Here is a 16479-nt window from a genome sequence, read left to right on the forward strand (position 1 = left end):
TTTTTTTCTTGAAGGAAGTATTGGGTAATTGAAATCAGATTGGATTTGAAGCTATGTTGGTGGAAGTACACATGGGATGTGGGCTGAAGCATTCAATGTAATTAATTTTTCTTTCCATCAGCTAATTTTTAAAGTATTAAGAAAGTAGATTCTGATCCTACCAGGGAAGATTTAAATTCTCTTGAGAGCTTGGAGGTGTTAAATGAATTTCTGGTAGTGCATTTTTCGTTTTTAGTCTCTCACCTCATCTCCGTGCACCTGAAGCTCTGTGAATGCTCCTTTGTACCTCCCAGGAGCAGCCAGACCTCCTCCTTGTGCCTTCCATCCCCCCTCCCCCACACCACCCCTTCACCTCTCCATTCACTCCCCAGTGTGGCCACTTGGATGTGGTTGTCACCGGGGTACTTTGCAAACAGCCAGGTTCTTTTGAGCCAGTAAGCAGAGACCAGACTGCTGCTTCTATCTGGTGCACAGCTTAGTTCAGAAAACAAAGAGTTAAAAAGGAAGCCTGGACTGTGACCGGCTGCGACAGTGGTCCTAGGGGGCGCTGTAGCGAGCTCCGGCAGTGACTCATGCTGCTCTGTCACTTGGCTCAGCAGTGGCCCCTGCCACGCAGGCGGCCAGGTGGGGTTAAAGCCAGAACATGCACCGAGTGGGGAGCATGAAGCCTGCACTGCGGGGGCTGTGATGCCTGGCTCGCCAACTCCACTGGCCGGCTCGCCACAGACGGACGCCTCAGCCTGCAGCCATGGCAACGCTTCTGGCCCGCTACACTCCCTGGAGCCCACCACAATGGGCATCCTCCTGGTGACTGATGGCCCAGTGTCCTCCTCCCTGACCGAGAGAGTGTAGTAGGTCTGCAGAAAGTGGAGAAGATGTAAGATGCTCCTAGCCCGGAGTCATGCCTTAACGAGGTAGGACGCAGACGGCCATCGGTGCATTTACACCATCAGTGCGCTGGGATGCTGTAAATCATCGGGAAGAACTTTATTTGGCTGGTGTTTCATTATGCTGATTAAACTGCGGTGGATTTGGGCGGCATGATTGAGGTGGGGAGGAGGGATAATGAACTAAAAAAAAAAAAAAAGTGGTGGGTAAGAGCTCTGAGCACACTCTTCTGGCTATGAATGAGCCAGACTGCAGTGCTATCCTAACATGAGTTACATACCTCCCAGGTCCTCTTTCCTGCTCCTTCCTGTCATCCCGCTTAATCCATGAAATGCAGACATACCATCTTATTTCAGTGACTAACATTAAATATTAATGATCTGGAGCTGTCCAGAGGAGGAAATACATAGGTGTGCGTTGGTTGGCACTCTGGCACGAGCCTGCCTGATGCTTTGTCGAAGTGTTCTGGAAATATCAGGAAGGAGCAGCTGGCTCCCACGAGTTCCCCAAAGTGCTTTCGTAACATCAAGTGACCTGTTTGAGTTTCTCCTTCAGTTTCCCCCAACGGGGAAGGCAGCCTGTCTGCCAGTTGGTGGCCATGTTGGCAGAGAAGGGGTTAATCTCTTGTTGCTGTAAGAGCCGAGGTCTGCCTGTGTGAGCTAGATTGAAAGCAGGCGCTGCAGTGCCATCGCTAAGGCTGAAGGAGTAGGACGATTTTCTCCGCAACAGTGTTGAATCCGTCTGAATTTTTCTCTCCCTCTCTTCTTGTTTTTCTCCAACCAGCTCCTCCCCCCTTCGTTCCCACCCTCAAGTCTGATGATGACACCTCCAATTTTGATGAACCAGAGAAGAATTCGTGGGTTTCATCCTCTCCGTGCCAGCTGAACCTCTCAGGTTTCTCGGGCGAAGAACTGCCGTTTGTGGGGTTTTCGTATAGCAAGGCACTGGGGATTCTTGGTAGATCTGAGTAAGTGAAGATTTGACTTTCTAAGGACCTGTACTGATGTGAGGCATAGAGAGCCCAAAGGTGGTGGTGGTGGTGGTGGTGGGTGGGTGGTGGTGGGGGGCAGTGCAGTGAAGGGAAGCTATTAATCAACCTGCATTTGGGAAGCAGTTTACCTGTCTGGGCTTTGGTGGGGTAGATGGTTCATATTCTCATTTTGCTGTGTTTAACGTTCCTCTTCCTGTCCCCAGCATCATAATCGTCCATTGGGTACTTTGGGTTAGTTTTTCAGTGTTTGGTGTTCTTTCAAGGGGAGGAAAGAGTGGGGGATATCTGGCAGTGCAGATCCTTGGTGGAAGGAGAAATGTGCAGGGTTCAAAGGAGCCGTCCGTCTATTTATCCTTCTGTGTTTCCATCTCGCAGGTGGGTGGGTGGAGGTTGCTGTCTTGGCTGTATTGAACGAGATCTCATAAGCTAAAGGTTTCCTGACGGGCTTCGCCGAGCTGCAAGTGGCTCTGTCAGCGCTCTAACAGATAGATGGTGCTCGGCTCCACTCGAAGTCTGCTGTGAGATCGGGGATCTGGCAGCTGAGCTGCTCTGAGCTGGTGGAGCGCTGGCGGCCAGAGAGAGCCCCGTTACCGAGAGCCACTGAGAGGGAGTGCGATGTAGCCGAGCCATTGATTCCCAGAAACTGGGCTTCACAGGGAAAACAAACAAACCAACCAGGAGCCTAGAAAATGGAAGTAGAAACATCTCTATAAACCTCTCAACATGACAGGTCTTTTCTCCATTCTTGAAAAAGCTCATGAAAAACGCATTCACACCGCACCCGGGACTGGAGGGTCCTGGCTTTCAGCCTCTGGGCATTTCTATAAAATGCAGTAGCTTCTGTGGATATAGGAGCTCTGTGTCTTGCTTCGTTTTGTGATCCTGTGACATTCTGCGTTCAGAGGCACGAGTTCCCCGGGAAGGTCTTGGACCGGCTGTGTTATCCCCCTGATGCCCTGGCTTTCTCACTTGGAGGCTCTGGGGGTAACGTTAGGTAATTAGTTGCTGCCCACTTAGGAGACAAGCAGAATTTGATTTTCTCCTTGGCAGCATCTATTCCCGATTTGTTGTGCCTGTTCAGAGATCGATTTGAAGGCATGCGTTGGTTCTTGGATGGTGTCTCCCCATGGGTGCTATTTTGACACCGATGTTCCTCAAAAGATTTCAGACCATCGTCGGGGGACTGGGCACTTGAGATGAAATAAGGTAGTGGGCTGCGACTGAATGGGAGAGAGATTTTTGTATTGAAAGATGCTGAGGTGGTCCTACTTTCCTTCTCCCCTTGGCTTTGGGTTTAACATCCGGGTTTGGATTTTGGTAGCATTGTCTGTGCCTTTCTGGCTTATTTGCTCTGCAACTCCAAAAACAGTCTGGATGGCAGGAGAGCAGGCAGAGAGCTAACTAGCTGTTGAATGTGCCATCAGATGGATTTGAAATGGCCCAGTAGGGCATTTGAAGAACAGGGCAGAAGTGGAGGCCCGACGCTAAAGGACGCGTGGTTGGTGGGCAACTTAACGTGGACATGCGCAGCACCCTGAAGGTCACACATTGGACTGGAGGGAGGTGTGTGGGGAGTTCCAGTTCTGGTTAGCTGTGGGCTGGCTGGCTCAGAATGAAAGCTTGCTTGGGGTGCTACTGATCTGAAAAACTAGGGAGGATTTGAGGGAATTCGATTTTCAGGGCAAAGGCAGAATGCTGTGGGGGATCTTAGCCATTGCCATCAATCTGAAGCAGTGTGTGATGAATGGCTTATCACTCGGGAAGCCTGGAACTGCATCTGCCCTTCACAGAAAGCTCAGTTAAGGGAGCTCTCTGACAGGGGGGACATCTCAGTCTTCAGGCCCAGGCACTCAATAAATATTTGTTGATAGAATTTGCTCATGATCCTTTCCCCCAGATTGTGTTTATACTGCTCATTGTATTTGAAGATAGGCTATTTCACCTTTGATAGTTCACAATACATCTCTAGAGCACAACACGAGCGTCTGCTCGTGCCCCAACAGAATGCTGAATGAGATTCTCATAAAAAAAGAAAAAAAAAGTCCACACAAACAAAAACACGTATTTCTTACCTGGAAGATGGGACTGGAGTATTCCTGCTTTTGGGGAACTTTAATGTCTTTGCCCTGGCAGTTTGGGGTTGGAATCAGAAAGATATTCTTTCATCCCGTGTCTTTGAATGTGATCTTGCTGTCGGATTTGGCTCTTCGGCCATGGGCAGCCCTGCGGGTAAAAGCCTACTGCGTCCTTGTAGAAATCCACTCCACCTGTTGGATGTAGGTGACCCTGGACCAATGGCATTATCATTATTTAGAAATTCATTAAAAGAGGCAGTGGTGAAATTAATCAGAAGCCTCTGCAGTTCTGCGGACATATAGACAAAATTCATTTAGAGGTGGGAGGAGGCATTTTCGGGGGGGTGCCACTGGGGACCTGCTGCATCTTCCCAAACATCTCCTTCTCCCCTCCCCACTCTCAGCATCACAGGTTTTTATTTACACACAGGGATTACCTGTGCCGTTACTCACTCTTCACACTGCCGAGGAGGTGGCAGATGCTGGGTGCTGCGCTGGGGAAATTGACCCCAGATCTGTTACCAGCGAACTGAATGAAATGTTCAGAGGTGGAGCTGAATGAATGGGGAGTTTTCACAGAGGCTCTGGTCGTGAGAATGATTTTAATTGTTTTGATCGTTCGTTGCTTTTTAGGATCCTTTTTTGGGACCCCAGACAGTTTTTAAGCCCGCCATGGAGCGCATCATTATTTTAAGCTTAGCAAGAATCTTGATCTCAGCATTCTGTATCTGAAGTATCGTGGGCGTTGCTCGCAGCTTGAGTTGGAGGGAGCAGGAGAGATTCGACAAGACCGGTTTTGGTTGTCTTTGGGGTGGGATTCTGGCGAAGCTGGTGCTGGAGTGAGGGAGTTTCTGTCTCGTGCCTCTTTCTTTTTAACTGCCAATAACCCTGGCCACATCCCCAAGCTCTGGATGCCTGGGTGTTTCTCTGAGCCTCTGTTTGCTTGAATTTTACAATATGTTAAAGGTTTAAGAATAAAATGGATCCCAGCTCCCTTCCCTCCCCTGTCAGCAGAGGTACATTTCTTTAGGTCCCTTCTTCTTCCTAGATTGGAGCTATTGTCTCATTTAAGCCCTGGCTGAAACCATGCCTTTCTGCAAACGTTCAGTATAAACTCTAGAAGGGAAAAACCAGTTGGTTTTATATTTTTTGTTAGTTTTACACATGCTGGTTTGATGCTTTTGGAGAACTAGGAAATCTTGGAGGAGAAAAGAGATCTCGATGAGGTTGGAATATGTGGGATGCCAGTGTCTGAATAGGCTGTTTTTTAGGAAGGGGAGCTCTCTCTTCCTTTTGGCTCAGGGCTCTTTCCTTTCCTTCTGGGTGATCGGAAGTTTCATTTGGGAGCCAACCATCTAAACACGGTGGAGGAAAAAAAATGACTTCCACCATTGCTTCCCAGATTTTCAGGGAACCAGTTTTTGGTACCTCTTCCTTGCTCTGTTGGCGATCCTTTGCATGCCCATTTCCTCAACTGCAAAGTGAGGACAGGGGGGAATGATCCCTTTCTCTTAGGGCTTTTGGGAGGATTATATGAAACCCATAAAGCACTTGATCTAGTACTTGGGACATGGAAAATTCTCAGTAAATGTTCACTGTCATTATTTTTGCTATTGCTAGTTTGCTGGTCTGTATGTGTCTAGTGTCCTTCTGTTTATACCGAGAGGCTATGGAAGGACCTCAGCAGTAATTAAGTAGTCCAGTTGTGCCAGAGCAGAAACCAAACCTCCCAGATCCCAGGAATTTTCTGCTAGAGAAGCTTAAACATCCTGACCGACCACAAACTCATAATCAGTGGCCAGATACTTGCAGGTAAAAGGCAGCTGTGGGGGCGGAGTGGATTGGGGGATAGAATTAGAAGGCCCAGTTCTAGAATGGTGCCTTTCCATCAAATTGAACAAGTTAAAGCATATATGTGTGAAACAGTCCAGAGGACACAGGGCAAACAACTTTCCTGAAGAACATCATGGTACAAATGGGGTATCTGACTGCTTGAGGAGTCAGGAGAGGAAGGCAGCCTTCCTGATAGGGTCACTTAATGGGTAATGTTAACTCACCGTTCTTGCCAAGTTACAGTGATGATCTTTTTTTTTTTAAGATTTTTAAATTTATTTATTTGACAGAGAGAGATCACAAGTAGGCAGAGAGGCAAGCAGAGTGAGCGGGGGAAGCAGGCTCACTGCTGAGCAGAGAGCCCAATGTGGGGCTCGATCCCAGGATCCTGGCATCATGACCTGAGCCGAAGGCAGAGGCTTTAACCCACTGAGCCACCCAGGCACCTCCAGTGATGATCTTCACTGGAATGTCTTTCCATTTCCGATCTCAAGAGCTGGGCTGGGTCTGATTCATCCTGGTTCCCTTGGAGCATAGGACATGGTAGACCATCAGTAAATACCTGTGTTGGAGACTGAGTGTGTTTGCACACTAATTGGAGGTAAAATATTTGGCTTTTTAGAAGACAGTAGATTTGGATGAGGGGAGAGAAATGTAGAGAGCATTTCAGGTAGGTTCAAGTGGTAACAACAGCCCATCCATACAGGGCACCAACACTGTACTTGGCTCTGTTCTAAGCACTTTACACTAATGAACTCATTTAAATTGCACAATGACCCACAAAGAAGATAGTGTAATTATTCCCATCTTACATGTAAGGAAACTGAGACATGGAGAGGATAAGCAACTTCCCCAGGATCATGCAGCCCTGAGCCTCTCAGCTAGAAGTTGAATCCAGATGCTGTGGCAGCTCAAGTCTGTTAGCCACCGTTCTATGCCGCTAGGTATCAATGCTGCCGACAGGAAAAACTAGGGAATTTGTGTGGGGTCCCCAGGTTAACATGCTTGTTGGAAGTGGAGGCCCATTGTGGGGAATGATGAGCAGTGGGGCTGGGGCAGGGTAGAATGAGAGCTGAGAGGCAGTCTAATTGCTGAGTTTTGTTTTCAATCTCTGCAAGTTTTTTGAGTAGGTAGATGATGTAGCTCTTGCATTTAAAAAAAAAAAAATTCTGCCTCCTCTCATTTGGAGATTCTTCCCTGTGGTGTGTGTGTGCTCACATAAACACATGAGTAGTTATTCTCTCCTGGAAATTTTTTTGCTTGAGTGTAAGCTTGGTGAGCTGAGGGAACTGTGTTGACCTTGCTCTCTACCGAGGCTTCGGGCTGATCATATGCAAAGCGTTCAATAAGCATTTGGTGAACTGGTCCAAATCATTTTTATGGCTGCAGCTTTCAATTTGTTGATGACTCTATGATCCGTGTCTATGCAAATCTATGTTTTATACTCCCAGCTGCCTTCTGTCATTTATCCTGGGGATGGCTTATTCCAGTGGAAGATGGCCTGAATTCTCGAAGCGGTACTTTTTCTCTTTTACTGAAATACTTGGAAGGGTGGGGAAGTCTTCCCTTAAAAACTGTCTTCATTTCCCTGTCCAACTCTGTTACTGTCCCTGCTACTTCCAGATCCCTATTGCAAAAAGCCTTATCTGTCTTTTGAGTTGTTGTTGTTTTTAAATAGTCAGCAACAGTAACAGAATGTGCTATAGTACACAAGTGTATGCATCTTCTGTACTTCCTAAATACGTTAAAAAAACAAACAAACAAACAAACAACTGTAACTAGCTCTGGCCCGTGGTTCCTGTCCTCCAGGTCTCTGTGTTTCTTCCATTTTTACCATCATCCAGACTAGATATCGGATCTTTGCCTCTGTCTGTTGTGTTGGGTTCTCTCTTCTCATTCAATTTCTTCTTTCCCTTAGTCAAGCACATCTTGTTCTACTTGCCTTATTCTGTTCTCTATTTAGACTGTACGCGCTTGCCTTGCGGGCCTGGCAGGACCATTCTGCCGCCTTCTTGTTTATCTTAAAGATACCTTTAGGAAATCTAATCCAAATGAGCCTAGCCCAATCCTGAAGATTAGGCTCCAAAAGATCTGTCAAGTGCGTTTTTTGCTGGCCTACACATGCTAATTTGCATGGTTGCCTCGGCTCCCTTAAGAAGACAGTAATTGACTAAGTGGTGTTATGTGTTCTCAAGCTCTGCGCCAGTTTGGCACCTCTTCCTTCGCCTAAGTGAATTTCTCGCCATTCTCTCCGTTTTACTTGTCTTTTGTCTCCTGACCTCCGTCACCTTCCTGTCTCTGACCAGCTTCATCAAAGAATAGCCTTCACTCTGTGCCTCTTTTCCAATCTCTCCAACCTTATGGAAACTGCTGTTTGAGAAGCCACTGATTCCCCCCAACTCCAAAGCCAGTGATCCCCACCTTGCCACGTGATACCATCATTTACCACGTGTGTCTTGAAACTTTCTGCTTGCTTCTCTTCTGCGTTGTGGAAGCTCAGTCTTCCCTCCTACCTCTCTGCCTGCCAGTCTCACTGCTTTTTGGCTGTTGTCTTCTGTTCTGGATTCTTGAAATGCTGTACCATCTCCTCAGGTTCCAGGAATTGCCTTTTTAGCTTGGTCTTGCTTATATGACTTACACTCTCACTTCCTCTTGACTTTCCTCCCTGTGTGCCCTGTGTTCATTGTGGCCAGGATGTTCTACCAGTTTCTCAATGTCCCTGTCCTCTGTTTCCTTCCAACACAGACAGGCTTCTTTGAAGCTCACTCAGTGAGCCAATAGGTGCCAGTTTGGTTTCCTTGTTTCATCAAACTACTACTCTCCCTACCCTTTTAGACAAGAAAACAGAGTCATCTGAAGCTGCTTTCCATCTTCCCCCATTCAGCCCATCATTTGCCAGGTCCTCTCTCTAAGCTGGACCTCTAGGATGACACTTGGGTTTACGCCTTTCTTTCTGTTCCTTATTGCCACCCCTCATAGAGTTTTGCTTGGACTGGTGCAGTAGTCTCCTAACCAATTTCCCTGTCTCCAGTTTTCCCAGCTTTGATCCATTCTCCACAGAGGGTGGAATTCTTCCAAAGCACACATTGGATGATGTCATTCTCCTACTCAGACCTTCAATGGCATCACAGTGTGCGCAGAATTAATGGCCGCTCCTGAACTTGGTATTCAAGCCTGGTATGCCAAGACCCCAGCCTTCCTTTTCATTCATACCTCCTCCTCCTCCCCTGTGTCTGGGCACACTGCTCAACACTCACTGACGACCATCATGTCTTCCACCTCTTGCCTGAAACAGTGCTTTGCCCTTGGCAGGTCTTCAAAGAACATTTGTCAAATTGAAGTACACTGAAGTGGCCAGGGATTATGCCAGTTCCTTCTGCACAAGTGCTAATGGAGGCTGTCCTCTAGCGAGCACTTCTCGTGTGCCTAGAGCTGTGCTGAGTGCCTTACATGCATTGTCTCACTCGGTCTTCCCAGTCTGGCCATCACTCTGCGTGGTAGTAGGTATTAACCCTGTTTCCAGAGGAGGACACTGAGCCTCAGGCAGACTGAGTTCTTTTCCTGATTTCTTGCAGGTAGTAACACATTGAAGACTTAGAGCCATCCCTGGCTCCAGGAGCACAGTGCTGTCCTGGTGACTTGGCTGGATTGTGCGGGACCTATGGGCTCGCCTAATAATAAGGGCGAAAGAGTGGCTCCTGCTGAGAATTCACTATGGCACTGTTTCAAGCGCTTGACATTCTTGCTTAAACCCAGAAGCACCCATTGTTTGACAGATAAGGAAACTGATCATGAAGCTTGGGTTTTTTAAGATTTATTTATTATTTGGGGGAGAAGCCAGGGCAGGGCAGAGGCAGAGGGAGGGAGACAATCCCAAGCAGTCTCCATGCTGAGTGCAGAGCCCGATGCAGGGCTTGATCTCACAACCCTGAGATCATGACCTGAGCTGAAATCAAGAATTGGATGCTCAACCAACTGAGCCACCCAGACGCCCCAAAGCTTGAGTTACTTCTTGAAGTTCATGCACCTTGCATGTGGCAGAAAATGGCCAACTTTTCCAACTTTTAACTTTAGAGTTGACATAAGTATTCTTTGTTTTGGGGCACAAACTGTGGTACACTCCTTAGAGGCCCAGGCTTTGGAATCGAAGATGTGGGTTCCCATCTAGGCTCTGCTGCTCACCACCTGTGTGAATGAGGCATTGAGCTTCTCCCAGCATCAATCCCATCATGTATAGAGTCAGGGTTGTTACAGCGCTTACCTGCTAGGTTTGTTGGGGGGAACACAAGGAGTATGTGGTATTAGCACCTGGAGCAGAGTGAGTGTCGTTTCATATTCTTCTTGTTTTGGGGTGAGGATGGGCTGACGGATGCTTTCAATTCTCCCTTTGTCCCTGCTTGAGTTTATAAAGACATCTTGCTGGTTTCTGCCCATTGAGACAATCAGGCTCCACGTGGGGTTCCTGACAGATGTCCTAATATCTCCATCCAATTTTTTACTCTGAATGGAGTCCGTGATGTGTTGGCTAAACCGGTTCCTTCCATAAAACATGCTCGAGGCTTCTGGTGGGATCTAGTTCCAGTGGGTTCTGGGGAAATGGTGCTGGGGAAATGGACTATGCCCAACCCGGGTGGCACGTACTCCCACCCATCCCCCAGTGCTTGAGTGTCCCCTGGAGGGGACAGTGCGTGTGTCATCATGACACTGCTGTCCTAGAACCAGTATATCTGGGCACCTCCCAGGCAAGGGCCAGAAAGCTTTATCGTGCCAGCACTGATTCCGCATACTTCTTGTTTTGGATTCCTTTGTCCACTGTGACCTTTCACTGAGGCTGCCTGGGGCACAGAAATATTTGGCATACCATTCATTCACCCATTCAGTCACTCCGCAAATATACTGCTCTAGGCCTTGCGGCATAACTGAACAAGACAGACAGGATCCCTGCCCTCAAGAAACTAGCTTTCTGTTGGGGGAGATAGAGGATAAATAAGTTCATAAATAAGAGATTTGCGGATGATGGTGAGGGCTACAAAGAAATTAGAACCTGGGGTGGGGAATGACCACCTAGATCCCCGAGGCCAGGACTAGCCTGCAGGTGTCCAGTGAGCACAGAACCCAGAGGGTGGAGCTTCTGGGCGCATGGGGAGCTGGGTTTTGAGCTTGGATGGGCCTTCAGGTTTGGATTCTGAGTGGGGACGTGGTACATGTGGTTCTCATTGACTGAGTGTGGTGGATGGAAAGGCAGTAAGAACTGGACTCAACGAGATAAGTTAGGCCCCTGCGGCTGTCCAGGAAGGAGGCGGAAGTATGGCATTAACCCACATAGTGGGGCACTGGCTTAGAGTTGCGGACTGTGTGAGAAGTCCCACCAGTAGCTACATTTCCATTAATTATGTGACTTTAAATAAATGCTTCTAGAGTTACATATTAATCGTTCCAAGCAAATGCTCTAATTCAGCCGGAGACCACTGCTGTGTGTGTGTTTGGGAGAGAGTGGTGTAGATGGGTAGGTAAGGGTGCCCCAAAGCTAGCTAGACTCTGAAAGTTTAGTAGAGCCGTATTTTTAATATTTCCAAGTGTTCATGATGGACACCACTTGTATATTTTTAAATGGGCTTATAAAGTTAGTTCATAAATTTCAGAATGCTCAATCTTAAAAGCCAATATATTTTCGGAACAGAATGCTGATGAGTGTTTTATTTTTTGCACCATATTACATCTTGCTGTTGCATGTATTTTTAGTGCTGTTGGCCACAATTAAGGTAGGGCCCTCAGCTGAGCTAATTTTGATTCCCTGGGTTTAGACTCAAGTATCTGTTCTTGGTTATCTCGAGAAGATCTGTGATTTGTGATCTGTGTCCTCTGGGATCGTGGTATCTTCTGCAGTCTCAGGTTCCTCTTCCCAAGGGAATAAATGGTTGGCTTGGTGGCTTAAGCGTGATCTTCATTATTATAGCAGTGACCAGAGATATTCAATGCATAGGCTTCCTTGAAGATGGAAGTACGGATTATCTCCTCTTCGGCTAGGAAGCATTCTCTTGGTAGCTTTATTAAGGAATTTTTTTGAGTCATGTGGATTATTATAGACACTGGGAAAACTACATTTTATCATTTGTACTTAAATGTTGAAGTTACATGGAAAGCAATTTTTAGGTCACATCTAACACATTTTAAGCAAATACTCTTTCCGCTGCAGCAGAACCCACCGCACCCGACCTTGCCTTGGTTTGTCATATACCATTACCTCTATTAATACTTGTTGGGCCCCTGTAATTATAAAGCAGATGTGTATATCAGGAAGAGATGTTGATTTCAGAGTAAATTTTTCTAGAAAATAGAAGCTGGAAAAAAAGAGGAAAACCCAAACTTGGCTTCGTGCTCGAAGAGACAGCACTGCTGTGTGTGGGCGGCTGGCTGCATGTTCCCGCTGCTCAGAAGTGCCTTTTCTCTCCATGGGTATAACTGGCTGTGTATCAGAGATGTGGCCGGGAGGAGTAGGCAAGCAAAGTGTGGGCAGGCTGCATGTTCTTTTATTAGCATCCTTATTGTACTGCATCTCATCGAGCCCCGAGCATGAACCAGCTTGGGCCCCTGAAGTCTGTACTGTTTCCTATTTAATTACCCCGCCTTGAGCCACCAAATGAAGTAGGAAGAGTTGCTCTTGTGTGTGCGTTGAGCTGTTCCTGGAGGTGGCTATGGACTGACCTGAATGGAAGTTCTTGGGCACCCGGGCTGTGCTGGACTCAGCCTTTCAGCTGCCCTCCCAGCATTGCCCTCAGCCAGTCACAGATAGAAGTTACCTTCCCTTGAGTGATCCATTTCCCTTTCTCCTGTAAGCTCGCTCCTCTGGGTCTCTGCAGCGCTGTTCTTGGGTTGCTTCTCTTGGGTTTGTCCAAGGCTGACTGGCCGAGAAGGAGCAGAGTCGGGATTTGAACCTATGGCCGTTGGGTTGCAGAGCCCAACTTTGAAGCAAAACCCAGTTCTGCTGCCCCACACCAGTGCCCACATCATTGTAATGTGGTAGGAGCATGTGGAGGCCATAGGAAAAAGCCATTCCCTTAACTTCAGTGCCATCCTACAGGATTGTTGAGTGAGTTCAGTGACGTAACTTGTAATTCATAAAGTTTCATAAAGTTATAACAAGTATAGTGCCTGATGCGTAGTTAAGTCTCAATGAATGGACACTATTATTGATGACAAAGGTAGTGGCATTAATTCTCTCCCCTACGTTGCTGCTTGTTTGAGGATGGGAATTCTGACTTTCTTACCTAGGAGACTACATGAGAAATAAGTAGAATACAAATATGTTGAGCCATATCTGTCTCTAGTATGTTTCTCTTACAGAAGTAATTCATGGAAATGGCATAGTGACGTATTAAAAATAAGGGTAAGAATATCTTTAATCGGGACGCCTGGGTGGCTCAGTTGGTTGGACGACTGCCTTCGGCTCAGGGCGTGATCCCGGAGTCCCGGGATCGAGTCCCACATCGGGCTCCCAGCTCCATGGGAAGTCTGCTTCGCTCTCTGACCTTCTCCTCGCTCATGCTCTCTCTCACTGTCTCTCTCTCTCAAATAAATAAATAAAAAATCTTTAAAAAAAAAAAAAAAAAAAAACTCTTAAAAAAAAAAAAAAAAAAAAGAATATCTTTAATCACTGTCTGAAATCTGCACATTGTCTTGAAATTCATAGCCCACCATGATGAACTTCAGAATTGTGATCCCACTCAAGGAGTGACCAAAAGGCACCAGTACCAAGTGGCCTGGCCAAAATGCCACCTCGAGCCGAATGCTGGGGACAGTCATACCATGAGTTTTAAATCCCTAGACCTGAAATTGCAGGTGCTTTCTTCTAATTAGCATCCTGCTTCTCAATCCTCTTTGTACGTTAGAATCACCCGAGAGCTTAATAAAATGGCGCTGCCTGGCCCCCTCTCCCAGTCAGTCTCTGGTTTAATTGGTCTAGTTGGGTCCTGTATATCAGGGTCTTTTGTTGTTGTTTTTTATAAGACTTTATACTTTTGAGAGCAGTTTTAGGTTCCCAGCGATAGTAGCAAGAGGTGTAGAGGTTTCCTATTTACTCCCAAATGGGCACAGCCTCCCCCATCACCAACATCTCCCACCAAGAGGGTTTTCTCATTATAGTTGCGGAACCTACAGGCACACATCATCATCACACAGTTGACCTTAGAGCTCACTGTTAGTGTGTGGATTATGAGTTTGGACAAATGTGTAAGGACCTGGACCCACCATCATAGTATCCTGTGGAATATTTTCACTGCCTTACATCAGTATTTTATAAAATCTTCCCAGGTGATTCTAATGTGCAGCCCGGCTGAAGACCAGGGAAGTTCCAGAAAGCTGTGAGGACCTTTACCCCTACTCCATTCCTCCAGCCTTAGGTACAGTCTGGGTTCAGTACCGGCATTCTTACCATAGCTTTTTTTTTTAGGTGTGATTTTTACTTATTCTAAAAAAAAAAAAAGAGAGAGAGATTTCTTTAGCACCTTTATTCTGAAGAGCTCTTAATTGCTGTACTTAGAACTTCTAAACATTGAACATTTGTCAAGCATCAAAATAGCTATCAAAATAAAAAGAGGGACCTGGATCTCAGGAGGCGAGGAGAGCTGTCTGACGGTCTCCCATGAGTGCAGGTGGGTGGGGGCGCACATATCCCCTTGATTCTGGGCCTCATTAATGAGTGACCGAGAAATGCTTTTTTTTGTTTTTTTTTTTGAATAAGCAATCAGCTTTTATACCTACAGCAACGCACTTTAAAAAGTAAATACTGCTGGATCCTGTCCTTCATTTGTTATCAAGTCTTGGGGCCACTTCCCACCCCAACATCATGCACCCCCTGTAATCGTTCTTCTAGAAGGTGCTGTGTTCAGGCGCAAAGAGCTATGGCCTCTGCTATCGTCGCTGACCCAGGTCAGGGTGTAACTTAGTGACATGTGGGTGTCTCCTGATTACTAAAGGACCGGGGACCCCATGTGTGGATCATCCCTCCCTTCTTGGACGGTTTGGGTCTCCTCTAGCCTACCCAACACAGAGAAGTGAGGAATATAGGAAGTAGCAAAGGCAGCCCAAGGTCATGCCAAGCAACGCATTTCATATCAGATTAAAAAGAAAAAGTGTGCATGTGTGTGGGTTTTGGCTAGATTTTAGATAGAAAATAGGCTAGTGAGAGCTCTAGAACTAGATTAAAATTTTTTGCCCAAAGTGCTGTCAAAAATTTTGTTTCTGGATTTCAATCCCTCTTGCCCATTTCTGTGAACAATCAACATTTGTTTTAATGTGAATAATAGCACGGAATACTTTCAGCCCCCCGAGTTTTACTATTTCAAACAACCGTTCTAGGCCTGTGAGGCATGTAGTATTTATTTACACTGTTGCATGGGTTATGATGATAGAAATGACAATGACGGTAGCCATGGTTGACATTTATTGAGCCCTTATAATGTGTCAGGCGCTGCACCAAAGGTGATATCCAGCTGATCTCATTTAACCCTCACAAGAACTCTTTGAAGTAGGTTGAGAATTATCTCCATTTCACAGATGAGGAGACTGAGGCTCCCTGAGTGGCAGAGTCAGATTTTGAACAGAGCAGCATGCCTCTGGGTGTCCACTGCAGCGTGAATGTAGGGAGCCGTCATGGGGTACAGCCAGCCGGCCGGCCCTACCGTGTGCCAGCCCTTGCCACTGGGCCAGGGAGAGAGGGCTAAGTTGCTGCAGGAAACAGACCTCATGTAGGCCAGGAAGTAGTTTGGGGCATCAGAGAGCAGAATTTCACTCGCTGGTAAGAAGTGAGTGCTCACCGATGACCGGCTCTTGCAACCCTGTTACCAAGGCAACAAAGATGGGCATGTGGGGCGGTGGTGGGCTCTGTCACATGTCCCTTGAGCCCAAGAACTCTGGTGGCTATTCCTCTCCCCTTACCTTTTACCCACCCCAGGGTTCATCATGCCCCGGGTGCCAATATCCGAGGGCAGCTGCCCTGAGTGAGAGGTATCCTCTCCACCCATAACTCACTGCTTCTCGGGACGAGGCAGAGTGTGTGAGTGGCATATACATGTATGGGTAAGCGCCTCCTTTCTGTGGAGACGGTCTCCTTCTACCACCCTCTCGGGAGGCCATGCTGCATTCTTTTCATGGTGCCATCCTGGGCACTCTGTCAGGTGTGCCTGTCCTGACCTCCAGCTCTCCGTAGAGACCAGCAGAGATCATTTGCCACTTGGCAGCTTGCCTCATAGAATGATAGAGGATAAAGAGTTAAGACCCAGCTAGCTTCAGACTGGAGCCCTGTGTGTAGTCTGTGCTTAGGAAGCGTACCAGTCTCTTATTGCTGCTGTAACACGTTGCCTCAAATAAGTAGCTTAAAACAGCATGAACTATCACCTTGGAGTTCTGGACGCCAGGAATCCAAGATGGGTTTTTCTGGGCTGAAACCAGGGTGTAGACAGGGCTGTGCTCTGTGGAGCCTCTAGGAGAGAATCGGTTTCCTTACCTTTCCCAGCTTCTAGAGGCCACCCAGATTCTTTGGTTCCGGGCCCCTTCCTCTGCCTTCAAAGCTAGCCGTGTCGCATCTTTGACTCTCTCTCTCTCTGACCCTGACCTGACTTCTGCTGTCACATTCCCTTCCCTCCTCTACTTTTGTCTCTGAAGGACCCTTGTGATAACATCACATCTGCCCAG

General features: G+C 47.1%; 1 protein-coding gene across 1 annotated transcript in view; it reads left to right on the forward strand.

Annotated features, from left to right (window-relative positions):
* CIT (citron rho-interacting serine/threonine kinase) overlaps positions 1-16479 on the forward strand; it is a 168116-nt gene that overhangs the window by 63558 nt on the left and 88079 nt on the right. Inside the window, exon 10 of the mRNA XM_044244172.1 lies at positions 1672-1855. Coding sequence (XP_044100107.1) covers positions 1672-1855 — 184 coding nt within the window. The remainder of the gene's footprint in view (positions 1-1671; positions 1856-16479) is intronic.

This window comes from Neovison vison, chromosome 3, assembly GCF_020171115.1.
Source record: "Neovison vison isolate M4711 chromosome 3, ASM_NN_V1, whole genome shotgun sequence".
Lineage (NCBI taxonomy): Eukaryota > Metazoa > Chordata > Mammalia > Carnivora > Mustelidae > Neogale > Neogale vison.